Source organism: Aspergillus tanneri, assembly GCF_003426965.1.
Source record: "Aspergillus tanneri strain NIH1004 chromosome Unknown AapTan_2_pilon_pilon_pilon, whole genome shotgun sequence".
Classification (NCBI taxonomy): Eukaryota; Fungi; Ascomycota; class Eurotiomycetes; order Eurotiales; family Aspergillaceae; genus Aspergillus; species Aspergillus tanneri.
The window spans coordinates 2,280,111-2,294,545 of NW_022984629.1; the positions used below are offsets into that span (position 1 = coordinate 2,280,111).

Below are 14,435 nucleotides of genomic sequence, written 5' to 3' on the forward strand. Positions count from 1 at the left end.
ACTCACAGAGCCATGGCAAGATTTGAATGTGGCCACTAAGATCTTTAGTATTTTATGAGTAAACCATGAATGAGACATTGCCGACATTCGCGATCTTACAAAAGGCTGCACCTAATGCTAGAATCCAAGGGTACGAAAGCACAATCATATTACTCATGTAGGGTCGTCCCTCGAGAACGCTTAGGTATATGTGTTATCCATTCCATTCCATGTTCATATTATTCAGTAATATGTCTTGATATCCAATCGTGATAGAAGATGATTAAAAACGCTTGTAGGTTCTCTTGATGAGAATGTCGTGCCGAATCGACCAAAAGACTTTGAAGAGGCCTTGACGCCATCCAATTTACGCAGATATCCCACGAAAGCGGAGGTTTGTTTTCGGAAAACTGCATACAGTCGACGCACTGTTATTTCACTTTCACGGCGTACGCCACGCATTCCATCCAATTTTGACAGCGGGGCAAAATTGAGAATCGTAGTGAAAATGTTTTCAAGCAGCCTCGCAGCGTCAGTGTGGCTTTTACTCAGGAAAAGAGCGAAGAGCATCTGGTCTAAGACGTCCTCATGGTAGTCCCTAAGTCGGGGAAGGGAATGGGCGACTTCTATCGTCCCATCAACATCGTCACGTTCAAGGCAAGATTCAATCTTGGATAGCGTCTCCTGAAATCGCTGCCATGTAGCTCCCACTCCAATGTGAAAGCAGTAGTCACTCAACGCAAGAACGAAATGTTGACTATCAACGCGAAATTTTTGGAACTCGTTTCTTGTATCCCTGGAGAGAGAACCCCTTGCAGTGGTATCGCGAATGAGACCTTTAACAACAGAAACCATTCGAAGAAGCCGAAGCAGGTGTTTGAAGAGACGATCATACTTGTTCAACGACTGTTGAGTTATTATCGCTTTCAGCACATCCGATGGTTTGTATTGTAGACGAAGGAAATCCAAGGCTTCGATGGCATTTGGATCCTTGCATTTAATAATCTCTTCAGTACTGAGCTCTCTGATAGAAAAGCTAAGTCCGCCTGGTAATTCCGTATCTTTACGAAATTCAGCGGCGCTCGCAGTATCTGAGTGATCGTCTGCATTACGGCATTCATTGAGGAGACCTATGAGCACCAATCGTAATTCTGAGCTTGCTGGAGGCCACGTATCACGGCTTCCCAGGCGCAAACCAGTGTGAACACCGCTTCGCATCACACCGGCTTTTCGCTCACCACTCTCCATTTCCGGATCAAATAGAGAGTGGGAAAGACGAGATGTAAAAAATCCATCTCCAAGAAGCTGAAACCGCCACTGCAGTGTAAGGTGATACCGGACTTTATGCTCTTTGAAGAGAAGGTGAAGACACGAGAAATCGATCAGCTGCGCTTGTGAAGAAAGAAAGGGTGCAAGCGACAGGTAAAGAGAGGACGTCAATTCCGGCCCAAAGTAATTCGTGTGATCCTTAGACAGCTTAGAGCCCGACGTGTTCGCTTCGTTGAGCAGTCCGCCAAGCTTGTCCTTCTCCATAGAAGCAGGGCATGAAAGTAAGCCGGTCAAATTCTGTTTATCGTCGATGTCAAATATATCAAAAGTTTCTTCAAGTAGCTTCTCGTCATCGTAGTTTGTATTCTGGGAGATATTTTGTGTATTTGGGTTTCTGAAATCGCCACGGCAGTTATACCTTAGTATCTCGGAACGGAGTTTCTTCTCATATTCATAAGCTCTCTTCTGTATCCTTTCAATATCATTCCAGGAGCCCGCGCATTCGAGTTTAGGGGAATAGGTATTGAGAATCAGATCATTTGCGATCGGATGCTGCGGGTGAAAGCGTTTAAGAAGTCGAAGACTTCGTCCACTCTCGAAAATCAGCTGAGCTTGATCCCGGGGAAGAAAAGATGGTATTTGATCAGGCTGATATTTAAAGTCAACTCTTGATGCTTTTGCCTTTGAGATAGACTTGGCACTTTCTTCATGGAAGTCCAGAGCAACAAAGCTTTTGCCTTTACTTGCCAACTCCAATGACAAACTCTCCTGACGGAACCCAATCCAACTTTCCACATGTAATAAAAAAGGTTCAACTATTCGAATGACGACCTCACGAAAAAGATCTTCTAGCTGACCAAACGTTTGGGAGTAATGGGCGGCCCTTTCGATAATAGTGGATATTACCTGGGCATCCGATACAGCCCCCTCAGCAGCCTCGACCAGATCCGCCAAAGCAGCAAGAAGCTCGCCACTGCGATGGAATAAAGACTTGATTTGTATGAGTGACACAAAATTCTTTGAATATTTCAGGAGTTGTTGTTCGAGCGTATATATCATTATAGCAACAACACTAGAGAGAGTGGATAGAGCAGAGAGATCAGCAAACCTAGAGGGCACCTTATTGAGGAAGATTCGAACCCTCTGCATATCTGATCCACACCTCAACAGTTCGTCCATAATACTGCTCACAACTGGAACGCTGACGCCAGAGATACGTATGTTGTTAAATATCGGCTCGAACTTACGCTCGGCTTGATTATAACGGAAGAACGTGGAACCCCAACCCAACCCAAGTCGGAATAGAGCTTGGAAAAAGACATCATTTCGGGCAATACACTGGGAAGTCCCAATGCCCTTTTGTGAGAACTGGTGCGTCAATGCTCCATCGAAGCCTTTCGTCCCAGATTCGCTGAAGTATGCGGAGACGGGTTCGCAATACGATCGATCCTTATAGTTCTCCCATGATCTCAACGTTTTTCGGTCGTCAATTTTTGAGTTCAAGTTATCCAGTGCCCAAATATCGCTTGATTCGCCTTCATTGTCTTGCTGGTCAATATTAATATCAGATTGGCTATCACTCGACGGACCGGTCGTCGACTCTGGCTGTTGAGAGAAATCGAAGAGGGCGGTCACAGAGGCAGTTGACTCAGGTAGCTTAGGCCAAGTTTCGTCGAATAAATGAAGAGGGGTTTGGAAGAAGTCCCCAGAAAGATCTACCAGAAAGGACCGTCAGCTCTCACACTGAAGTTCTCTGAAATACGGATTTGGGTACGTACCAGGTAAGTCACCATTCCATGACAAGGGTTCCAGCGGCTGGAGGGACTGCAACGTGAACTCGGAAATCCTCCACAGACTGTCACCTGAAAATGGATTTACGTCATAGTCCTCCCGATCCATAATTATCGGTGCATGGCACATGCCTACCCATAACCACGACAAGAGATTTGACGATTCACGACGCGTGGGCAGCGCGAGATCACGTATTACTAACCGGAAATAAGTTAGCGCTTCCTCCCCAGTCTACGCCCGGACCACCGCTTGTTCGGGAAAGCCGAATCAGAAGACCCCAGTCTCAGTTCGTTCAAGTTACCACTGCTGTATTTGCCTCTCCAGAATTCGCGACGATAGAGATTCTTCGGCTACATTATTAGCCACGATGCCTCCGAGAAAGAAGCCCAAGTTGACGACTCAGCCGGAACCCTCTAACACCGGCACAAGTGAAGGCACAACGCAGAATAGCGTGGGTTACGACCCAGTCACAGACCCGTGGACCGATGAGCAGGAGACCGCGTTGTTAAAAGGCATAATTAAATGGAAACCAGTCGGTTCGTTGTTTTTCTGGTTTATGGTCGGAAGGGAATTTGGGCTAATCTAACTGCTGTCGGGCAGGCATGCACAAACATTTTCGCATGATTGCTATCTCAGAGTTTATGAAGAGTCAAGGTTATGCACCTTCCAACGCTGAGCATACTCGAATACCTGGAATTTGGAAGAAGTTACAAACGCTTTATAATCTCTCTGGCCTTGATGAACGGGTACGCGGTTTTTATTCTAAAGACATACCGTCGCGTTTGTCACTGACTTTCCCTCTCGGTGTTCCAGGAAGACTCCCTGATAACAGACTCGTCCGAAGACGTCGAAAACTCCAAAGAACTCTATTGCCCATTTGACCTTCCCGATGATGAATACCGTGATTTAAAGTTTGCAAGGAGATTTGCAAAGGACGGCTCCGTGTCCCCCGTTCATAGTACCCATGCAGAGTCCAGGAGAGGCAGCACGGTGGCTGATACAGATGGTTGGTGACACTCTTATGCTTTCGATCTTTCTATCGTCTGACTGCTTGTTTTTTTCACTCTACGCTGTCATAGAACCTCGCTCTTCTCCAGCCCCATCTCGAGGAAGAAAACCAGGCCGTAGCAGTCGTCCGTCGACGCGAGGCACACGATCCTCGCGGCTCCATGTTGAAGTCGAACCTCCGGGGAAGGCATCGGACACTGGAGAGGAAGACGGAGACTCCGATGAAACCGGCGCAAATGATGTCGGCGATGAGGAAGGCACGGACGGCGCGAAAGATTATAGCGAAGGTGAAGATGATGCCGAAGTAGAGGCCGGAGGTTCACCAACTACACGAAGCACACGTGCTAAGACGTCACGCTCGAAACAGAAGGAGAAGAGAGGTGCACCAACTGGGCCAAGAAGAGGTGCCCGACGGCGCTAGCAGCGATGTTTTCCCTCCAGCTTGATTCTTCCACGTCTTGATGATAACTTAGCGAACTTAGGATCGGCGTTTTGTATATTACTATGTAAGAAATTGACAATAATAGTGAACTTCCCTTGCATTGCATTTTTCATAGTCCTGGCTCAAAATCTCGAAGCCTACCAAAATTCTGAGATAGTCAATATGGTGTGACAGGTTCCGCAAATTTCATCCGGAGTAATATCAACAGAATGGACGAGATACTCTAAGGTATATATAAAAAGACACGTTGGTAATGGTAACACACTGGTGATGGTAGCATCCAAATAAATACATTTAAAATACGTAGAATAGATCACGTAATTTGGTCTAGAGTTATTCACAGGCTAATAAGAAACAATTAAGGGAAATAGTACAGTGTTCAGATCCTATCCCTTAAAGACGCTTCATGATGGCCTCAGCATACTCGTACGTCTTAGCCTTGCCACCCAAGTCACCAGTGAGGGCCTGTGCGTGGAGTCAGTCAGTGCACTTGTCAAACTTACGTGGAACCGATTTTCAAATATCTTACCTTGCCGTCGGCGAGAGTGTCAAAAGTAGCCTTCTGGATACGGGCAGCATGCTCGTTAAGACCCATGTGCTGCAGCATCATAATACTGCTCAGAAGCAGAGCGGTAGGGTTGGCAAGACCCTTGCCGGCAATGTCGGGGGCGGAACCGTGGACAGCCTCGAAGATCGAGCACTCATCACCGATGTTACCAGAAGGAGTAAGACCGAGGCCACCGATCAAGCCGGCGCACATGTCCGACAAAATGTCACCATACAGGTTAGGCATGACCAGAACCTTGTCGTTGTAAGGAGTAGGGTCGGTGACGATCTTCAGGCAAGAGTTGTCCAGCAGCTCAGCGTCGAATTCGACATCAGGAAACTCCTTAGCGATCTCGCGAGCGAGGTTCAAGAAAAGTCCATCAGACATTTTCATGATGGTGGCCTTGTGCACAACGCGCACCTTCTTCTTGTTGATGGAACGAGCATACTGGAACGCGAAACGCAGCACGCGCTCCGAGGCTTCACGGGTGATAAGCTTAATGCTCTGCACAACACCATCGACAACCACGTGTTCGATACCGGAGTATTCGCCCTCGGTGTTCTCACGAATGAGGACGGTGTCGACGTTATCGTAGGGGGTCTTGAAGCCAGCAACGGACCGGCAGGGACGAACGTTGGCGAAAAGATTGAAGGTACGGCGGAGAGTGAGATTCAGAGATACATGTCCTTTGCCAACAGGGGTCTAAAAGATTGAAAGAGGTTCAGCAAAGGGTGTCTCACAGAGTGCAATGCAACAACCATAGTAAAAACCTACAGCAAGCGGACCCTTGAGGGCAACGTAGTTCTTCTGCACACTCTTAATTGCTTCGTCAGGGATGGCGGTCTTTCCATCCTTCAAGATGGGGGTCACATCAACGGGCTCCCACTTGACGGGGGCCTGTATAAATTTAGTATTCGACTTCCGTATCATAGCCGGTTAGGAGCGGGTAGAAGCGTTACTTTTGCGGCAGCGAAGATATCCTTAACTGACTGGGCGATCTCGGGGCCAATGCCGTCACCCTCAATCAAAGTCACAGTATATTTTCCCTACAGAACCAAGAATGGTGTCAGAAATCATATAAAATCATATTTGAATGTGGGTTGCAACGCTGTAGATATGGTGGAAGCCCCCCGGACCAAGGGAGGAAAATCCAGAACGGAAAAAAAAAAAAAAGGTAAAATGTTGGCTGGGCGACATACATCAGTATCCTTCTGACCTTTGAACTTGGCGACACGCTCATCGGCGGCAGCATAACCACGGAGCTAGCAATTAGGATTAGCACGAATATTGTCCTCATTCGGCGAGGCATGAAGTCGCTCGTTACCTGCGAAAAGGGCGAAGCAATTCTAGGAGACACCCGGGTGGTCCGCAAGCATTGGCGGGTGGGGGCAACGAAGTTCCTAGCAGCAATCATTGTGAGAAGTCCCCCGCAAAAGCAGTAAATAACAGGGCAGGGAAACAGGAGGAGTGAATAAAAGAATGAACGAAGGGTAGGAGGGTGGAAGAGGAAAGGCGGCGGCGCGGGCTGCTTGTGCGGGAAGTAAAAGAAGTTCCTCCCATCGGCGCCCGGTCCGACCGGGAATGGATACTTACCGTGTTCGGACTGCAATCCACTTGGTGTCTCCCTAGATAGATCAGATAACGCCGGCATCAACAACTCTTGTTGGCGTCGCTGTGATACCCAGTACTGTGGCAGGCCGACTTAGCTTCTCCACCTCGACAGCAGTTGCGTGTTTCCTGCATCACGTCCTCGGCTGCTTGACGCCGTTGATCAATCACGTCCTGCCCTGGCCAAACGCCAAACAATGGCTGACACCGACGTGGCCAATTTCTATAACCTCCCATCGGAATATCCCACGGAGTGGCCGGTGGAGCTCGATGAAAGCGACAATTCCGAGGATGAGGCTCTTGATCGCCGTGGTTCGCGATCCCGATATTTCGCCCTTGGCCGCAGCAGCAGCGGTCGGAAAGGGCTCACTCTGGGTTCGTTCAACGGGAACAATGGGAGGGACAATCTTGTGAAAATGGATGAGCCCGATCCCCTAGGATCAGGCGATACTGTCTTCAAGATTTTGAAGCAAAGAGGATTATCATTGGATGAAGACAGCCGCTTGCGCAATCGGTTCTTGCTCTCGTCTACCTCATTTTCGCCGGCTCTCTTTCTCTCACAAGCACACTCGGATGCATCCATCCAATCACTCCTAAAAGGACTTGATTTCCTTTCGCGATCGATTGACCAGAAATCAGCCTCGCTGAAGGTTCTCGTGGAAGCCAATTTCGAACGCTTTGTTCGAGCCAAGGCGACAATCGATAACGTTTATACAGAGATGAGAAACCAAGGGAGGGAGCAGAGTTTGTCCGTTCAGCAGGCTCGTCGCAGGTCGGGACAGTTTCGAGCCTATTCGGGAGGTGCCTCCCCTACACCTACAGCAGAAATGAGCCCGGGTAAAAACTCCCTGACCAAGGAAAGTGAATATGGCATGAAGGGCATCCGTGTTCCCTTGGTGGAAGCCTCTGTCAAAGCTGAAGAAGTTTGGGGCCCCGCATTGGGCGGCCGAGAAAGAGAACAGGCCCTGAAATCGGTAGTCGAGGCAATGGAAAAGCACCGCGATGTCTATGAAATAGGCGGAATGCTTTCGAAGTCCATTAAGCAGAGAGACTATGGCTCCGTCTTTGAACAGTACACCAAAGCCAGAACTCTCGCCAAAGACGCCAAGAATATTGCAGACACGGCGATAAGTAAGCGCCAACCATTGACCGACGAAGAGACGCATTTGATCCTGGCTATGGGAAGGATGTGGATGGACGTCGACCAGCAGTTACGGGCGTTTAAACGTGACATTTGGAGGCGACTCAGTGATGCACCCACCACTTCGACAACCGTAACAGTATCTGGACCTGTTGACGAGCATATGGAACTGATAGGCGCCTTGCTGGAGTTGGGTGTAGATGAGAACCCGATCTGGGTCTGGCTACTCAGTCGATACAATTTCCTCAAAACCAAAATCACGTCATTCTGCGAACGCTGCAAAGTCGAAATAGAAATTCTAAGACGCAGGCTTGCCAGCGGTGAGAAACCGACTCCTCAAGCACTGGCATCATACCTCCGACTGGCGCCACGCGATAGTTCCAAGGAGGTACAAGCTATCCTAGACACCGATCAAGTTATTGAGCTCTGGGACTGCATTCATACCTATTTGAACCGGCTCTTGTCATCACAGGGAGGGATCCTTGGTGAAGTACTTGATTTTTGGGAAGTAGCACAATCCTTTATTGATGGGAGCAAACAGAAGCTTCTCCCTATAGGATTTGAAGGGGAAAGCCGCAGGCATCACCAACTCTCAGCCACAGACATGAGCGACCTACAAAATGGGATCATTGAGCTTGTCAATCTGATCCGCGAAAGCGTATTATCGTTATTTGCCGACCCGCCGATGGAGGATGCCTCCCTCCTCACCTCCCCCATTTCACCATCGAGTCCTCATAGCCCTTTAAACAGAGGAGTGACACCCACGGAATCCCGCTTCAAGCTTGATCCGAAAAACATGAATTTTCCCACTCCCAAGAGCGGCGAACACTGGGAAGACTATGCGTTCTGGCCACCATTTTCCAACTCCCTAAGTGGCATCCATTATTTGGGCCAGTTTTTGGTCATCATTGGAACAGCAGCCAGTGAAATGGCTGCGCTAAGACCGGTGTCAGACAATGGCAGTGCGCATGGTCTCCTCAAGACTCTTGTTAGCGTCGCCCGTGAACGTTCGGTGCGTGTGGCATGCTCTGCCTGGGGCAAAGATGCAGAAATCTGCAAGTTCATGGAGGACTGGACAAGAGACTCAGAGAGTCGGGATCTGACTAAAATGCCTGGTCTCTTTGTAGCATTTGAGAACTCGATCCTCGGCGGCATGCAGAAGATCCTTTATATTTCTGAGGCCATGGTAAAACCCGGCGACGTGGATGTTGTGACGCAACCTCCTACTAAGCTCCTTCAAATGGTGCGTACGCAGTTTGTCTCCAGTGTCTACAAGGCCCTCAGTGGTCTTGTCGAGAATGCAGAACATCCTGCATCTCCGGGTGGGGACAACGAATGGGTTCTTTCTGAATCTGTGGCGCATAATCAGTCCGACATATCTGCCATGTTTGTGACAGACGCTGTGGATTCGCAGAACAGGGTAAGACATCCCATCTCAACGTAACCTGATTCCGACTAACGATGTTCCAGAACGTGCGCATACTTCTCACCCTTTCGAATATCAAAGCCCTGCAGACCGATCTAGTACCTCAGCTAGTCGCAAATTTCGAGAACTCATTTTCCGTGAAGTTGACTGAAGAGGCCAAAACCATCCGTGATGTGCTCAACCAGATCGATGACCGGTTGTTCCAGTCATACACCAAGCCCACAATAAACGCATTGAACACGATCATTTTCGGTGGAATTACTGCCGCCGATTGGGAGCCACCCACCTCTCGCCCCGACCAAGTCCGCCCCTACGTGTACAACGCGTTGCTGACCCTTGTGCTTGTCCATACGGAAATCTCGACTACCATCCCTTCGAGTGCCACCGTGTCGACTCGCCCGCCCCCGACATCCACGCAGTCTCCACTGCTCTCTGTTGTCCTTACGCACCTGCTGACTCAGGTCTCTTCGTCTCTCCTGAATTCTTTCAGCTCGCGGTCCATATACACACTCCCGGCACTAATGCAGGCCACACTCGACACGGAGTATATTGCGCAGACCATGTCACAGTATTCGACCGAGGAGGCATCGGCTCTGCAAAGTCAGATCTATGTTGAACTGGACCGTCGGACCTCGCATGAAGCCCGAGCTCGACTTCAGTCAGAGTTGGGCGAAATGAGGGGCATTCTGAAAAGGCTGCGGGAGAGAACGAAAGGGGAGTTTGCTTGTTTTAGGAAACCCAGAAGTGGTCAGAAACCACCGGCGTAAGATGCTGCCTGTCAGTCAACGTTTTGTATATACTACTGAACTCGTGCCTTGATGAGTGATTCCATCCCGGCTATATTGGGAACGCTTTAATCTGTTAAGTTTCTTATGTATGCAGCATACGTAGAAGCATCGAGCAATGTATTTACTTTTGAAGCGTGAACATTATCTAGAAGGGTATCACATTTGAAAATATTGTTTTCTCCATCGCAACCAAATCTCTACGCTTGACCAACCATTCTTTGCACGCGGTCAAGGAGCACCTTGCTTTCACGACCCAGCCTTCTCTTCCCATTCCGATCCGGCCGTCTAGCCCGGGTCATTGCCTCTCGATTCTTCTGCTTAAACTCACGCTCCTCTCTCCGCTTCTCTGCTTCCTGCCGACGCTTCTCCGCAATTTCCATCTCCTTGGAGAATGCCGACCGCTTCGGCTTCCGCACTCGACGGCCCTGGTCACCATCATGCCTTTGCGCACGCTCCGGTTTGGGGGTTCGCTCGGGTTCGGGTTCATCCAACATGGCTTGTCGATCCGGATGGAGATCTAAAGTAGCCGGTTCTGCTTGCAGAGACTTGTCATCGCCTTTATCCTTCTCATTTCCATCGTCTTCCTCAGCAACGGCGTATGTAGGTCTGCGGGGTGTGGTGACGAGCTGTTCGGCTTTGACTTTGGCATAGGCTTTCTTGACCTTGGCCTTTTGGATCAGATCAGACTTGATCTTCTGAGCTGAATTTTTTTTTTTTTTGTAGTTAGCCAGTTGAACTGCGGGATGTAGATTTAGGCGCCAACCGGGATTAGAGAGGGATGGGAAGAAAAAAATAAATAAAATACAAAAAAGAACGAAAGAAAGAAAGGCAGAACGAACTCTTGCGACGATAGGTCCCATCGGGTAAATTTGCAGGCCCAACTGAAAAGCCTTTCCTCTTCTTGACCGGAGCTTCTGTAGTCCGCATTTCCGCTGGATTTGCATCGAAACTCCGGGTGCGTTTGGTGGCCATGATGCAATTAGACGGGGATAAAAGAAATCAATTCCAACGACAATATACAGCTAGTTTCAATAGCAATAAAGTCTCTGAGCGGTGAGTTGGGCCACAATCGTCGAAGTCAATGTGGCGAGGGATTTTTTTATTGACTCGGAAGAGAGTAGAGGGCAAAAAGAGAAAAAGAGGATATCTGGACCGGGAAGGTTTGGCGCAAAATCAGGATCTTGATTTAGTGTTGGTTCCAGGAGAATGATCGACCAAGACGAACTAATGATCTATGAATGACCTCGTCCAACCGATGAAGAATGGAGATGCTTGAGAGAACGTCTACATCGTCAGTATGATGATGAAGATTATTTAAATAATACAGACGTCGTACGGCAAAATTACAGCAATCGAATGCGGACCCGTTCTTACAAGTGGAGCCCGTCGTTTCATCTCCTCATGCCGACATGATCATACAATATCATTCTTTCATAATTAATCCCTCTTAGTATAATATATCATCGTTGTCTTTTTTGACTCATTCCTTCCCCTCCGAGCCGTTCCCTCCTCCCGTCTACGTTATTTCTCTCCTTCAGGTCCCCCTCCAAGTCGTACAAATCCGACTCCCTCCTGGCACTCTGAGTGACCTCCGCCACTTCGGCTCTGCGTGCTACCTTTTACTTCTTGACTTACTTAATTCTCTTCGGGTTATTATATATTCCTCACCTTGTCGGGGTTGTTACGGGTGATCGACCCTATTCTTCGGCTGCGATGGTGGAGTTCTCATCCACCGATTCCATCCATCCCAGCAACCGGTGATCATGCCTATCTTTCAGGATCCGGATTGCCGTCAGTTTTATGACCTATGGTCTGATGACCCCTGCGATTCTAGTGAGGATGTTCGGCAACAGTGGAAACGGTGTCATGACAGTCACGCCAGTCTGGAGCCTTCGGAAAGGACGGATATTTTTACAGAAGAAAATGCTTTGTCGGATCTTCCTCTGTCAGGACTGCATGCTAGTGACCGAGAGGAACTGATACAGTATATCAAAAGTGCCGACCCTTCTTTATGGGCGCCGCATAGTTCGGTATGCCCCTTTCTTCTTCATCTCCTTTGGAAGGAGACTCTTTCGACCCTACATTCATACATTTGCTAATTCATGCATCCCAGCAGTTCGAGGACACAAGTACCGGTCACTATATCTCTAACAAACCCATATGCATAAACGATAAGCCATTTGACCAAAAACCGCCGAACGATGACACACACCAGAATAATCAGGAACTAGGATCGGCAGCCGATATTGAACGTCCTCGGTCGGCGTTGCATTCGGGTGATTTTCGAGAAGGAAGCAAACAACATGATGGTCACCAACAATTACCGCAATCTCCTTTGTCTGGACCCAGTGCTGGCTCTCATTTCCCGCCCCTGAGCTCTTCTCCCACCACTCCTTGGTTTACGGTGCCAGTTCTTCCATCTCGAGAGAATGCAATACCAACAACTCGTTCCCGAGCACCCTCCCTAGGATCCTTCTCCTCCAGTTACGTCTTGAAAGCCCCGACAAGTCCGTTGGTCTACCAAGCAAATAATACAGACTTGGACTTCTCTCCAAGAACCGAGTCTGCCGACCAGTCCGAATACATAGAGAAAGCGAGTCGTCGCCGAACGCTCCCCACAGAGACGCTTTGGAATCTCCAGTCATCTCCTACAGCTTACCGAGGGACTTTTCAATCCGCCCATTCCCCTGTGAAGTTCAATGGTTCACCTTCCCACCGCAGCTATCATCCTCGGAGGTCTTTAACATCGGGATACAGCCTTCAACTTGCGTCATCGGTCCAAACCCCGCTTCCAAGAATTAGGAGACCCTCGATTCCTTCGGAGGTTTCATCCAGGTCCCATGCCTCGCTAGTCGGTTCTTATGAAGAATCTATTCTTCGCGGAAGAATGTCCATGAATCCATCTAAGCCTCTCGACTTCACGGCGCAAATTGGAGTATTGGGGAAAAGTAAATGCAAACCAAGCCTCAAGTGTCCTCCACATGTCACAATTCCCTTTCCAGCAGTCTTCTACAGCTATCCAACTTCCGGTTGTGGCCGGTCAATATCGGATGACAATCCAAGCCCCTACGTGGGTCTAATCGATCTCGATAACTCTCTTCCTAGGGACACGTCAACCTCTAGTCGGCGTCGCCGACGACATCAGAGTCCTGCAAGACCCTACGGTGACCAATCTGTGGGAAATAGCTTGTCATCGAGATCCAACGACCAAGACACTTTGCGTAGGCGTGAAAAGAGACATAGGAGAGCCGAGTCGCCAAAATGCCCTCCAGGCGGCTGTTATAGGATACCACAGCAGGGTCAGCTACAGATCATAATCAAGAATCCGAACAAGACAGCTGTAAAATTGTTTCTTGTTCCCTACGATCTCAGCGACATGGAACCTGGGACCAAGACATTCATCCGGCAGCGGAGCTATTCCGCAGGTCCCGTCATTGACATGCCACTGAGTGCTAGAAAGAACTATGGCACTGATAGGCCAGAAGCGTCCTTAATTACCTCGGAGGATCTTAAGGACAAGCCCATATTAAGGTACTTGATTCATCTTAACATTTGCTGTCCCTCGAGGGGCCGTTTTTACCTCTATTCAAGCATTCGAGTTGTCTTTGCCAACCGCGTCCCAGATGGGAAGGAGCAGCTGCGAAATGAGATCCAACATCCAGACCCCCGATATACGCCTTACAAGCCTGCCCGAGACGTCAGCCATTCACAAATGGCCACAAGGAGTGCAATGGAAAGGGAACTTCAACCACCTACGGCGAATCATGAACCGATCTCGGGGTTGTACCCGGACCATCACGCTGTCGATATTCGAGACAAGTTGTTAAGTATGCCGACGTCAACGCGTGGCACGATAAAATTGGATTCTCATTCAACTAACTTAGCTCCACATCCTTTCCAACCTATACCGTCCCTAAGAAAAGAAGTACTCCCGTTGCATGAATCCGACCCAGTCCCACGAGAGCATGCCGAAGGTGGGACATATCATAAGCTCAGTAAAGGCGACATCGGCTACGGTGGTTATCGATCTGCAGCTGGATTTGAAGCGGGAGAAAGCCTTCTAGCCAAAAGATTAAGAGGGCTAGAGGTTCAAAAGAATGATTCCCCAGATATCAACTAACGTTCGAAAACGGCCACCATACCAATAACTTACCCTCTCTATTTATCGGCTGTGTATCGCTTCGTATAATTTTTTTTCTCGTTTATAACCTTTTCCCCCCTCCTCCCTCGGTATTTTTTTTCACGAAGCACATTTTCATGCAGGACATAGCTGGCACGACTAATAACACAGTATCTATTCTTCTGATGCAGGCTCATCCTTCGGACAATTGTCCATCACTCTGCAGTTTCTGTTTGTTCGTATAGGCCAGGCGTACCGGACATACAATACCCCATCTTCTGTTCATGGAATATCATCATATCATTATCTTCGCACT

At 48.7% G+C, this 14,435-nt stretch overlaps 6 protein-coding genes across 6 annotated transcripts; 3 read left to right on the forward strand and 3 right to left on the reverse strand.

Annotated features, from left to right (window-relative positions):
* Window positions 1–222: 222 nt before the first annotated feature.
* On the reverse strand, window positions 223–3,168 carry ATNIH1004_000729 (tubulin gamma complex associated family protein; the record flags this gene model as incomplete). The annotated part of the gene is made up of 2 exons (XM_033565435.1): window positions 223–2,963; window positions 3,027–3,168. 2 exons carry the CDS (start codon window positions 3,166–3,168, stop codon window positions 223–225), a joined length of 2,883 nt encoding a protein of 960 aa, XP_033431192.1.
* Window positions 3,169–3,406: 238 nt separating this feature from the next.
* Window positions 3,407–4,468, forward strand: ATNIH1004_000730 (uncharacterized protein; the record flags this gene model as incomplete). The annotated part of the gene is made up of 4 exons (XM_033565436.1): window positions 3,407–3,575; window positions 3,640–3,693; window positions 3,872–4,045; window positions 4,119–4,468. 4 exons carry the CDS (start codon window positions 3,407–3,409, stop codon window positions 4,466–4,468), a joined length of 747 nt encoding a protein of 248 aa, XP_033431193.1.
* Window positions 4,469–4,882: 414 nt separating this feature from the next.
* On the reverse strand, window positions 4,883–6,450 carry IDH2 (isocitrate dehydrogenase (NAD(+)) IDH2; the record flags this gene model as incomplete). Its single annotated transcript, XM_033565437.1, has 6 exons — window positions 4,883–4,954; window positions 5,019–5,738; window positions 5,811–5,933; window positions 5,996–6,082; window positions 6,236–6,298; window positions 6,361–6,450. 6 exons carry the CDS (start codon window positions 6,448–6,450, stop codon window positions 4,883–4,885), a joined length of 1,155 nt encoding a protein of 384 aa, XP_033431194.1.
* A 391-nt stretch (window positions 6,451–6,841) lies between these two features.
* ATNIH1004_000732 (exocyst subunit SEC5) lies at window positions 6,842–9,978 on the forward strand (the record flags this gene model as incomplete). Its single annotated transcript, XM_033565438.1, has 2 exons — window positions 6,842–9,205; window positions 9,256–9,978. The coding sequence occupies 2 exons, from the start codon at window positions 6,842–6,844 to the stop codon at window positions 9,976–9,978; spliced, it is 3,087 nt and encodes a 1,028-aa protein (XP_033431195.1).
* A 218-nt stretch (window positions 9,979–10,196) lies between these two features.
* ATNIH1004_000733 (uncharacterized protein) lies at window positions 10,197–10,971 on the reverse strand (the record flags this gene model as incomplete). The annotated part of the gene is made up of 2 exons (XM_033565439.1): window positions 10,197–10,699; window positions 10,839–10,971. The coding sequence occupies 2 exons, from the start codon at window positions 10,969–10,971 to the stop codon at window positions 10,197–10,199; spliced, it is 636 nt and encodes a 211-aa protein (XP_033431196.1).
* Window positions 10,972–13,375: 2,404 nt separating this feature from the next.
* Window positions 13,376–14,119, forward strand: ATNIH1004_000734 (uncharacterized protein; the record flags this gene model as incomplete). The annotated part of the gene is made up of 2 exons (XM_033565440.1): window positions 13,376–13,530; window positions 13,591–14,119. 2 exons carry the CDS (start codon window positions 13,376–13,378, stop codon window positions 14,117–14,119), a joined length of 684 nt encoding a protein of 227 aa, XP_033431197.1.
* Between the last annotated feature and the right edge of the window lie 316 nt (window positions 14,120–14,435).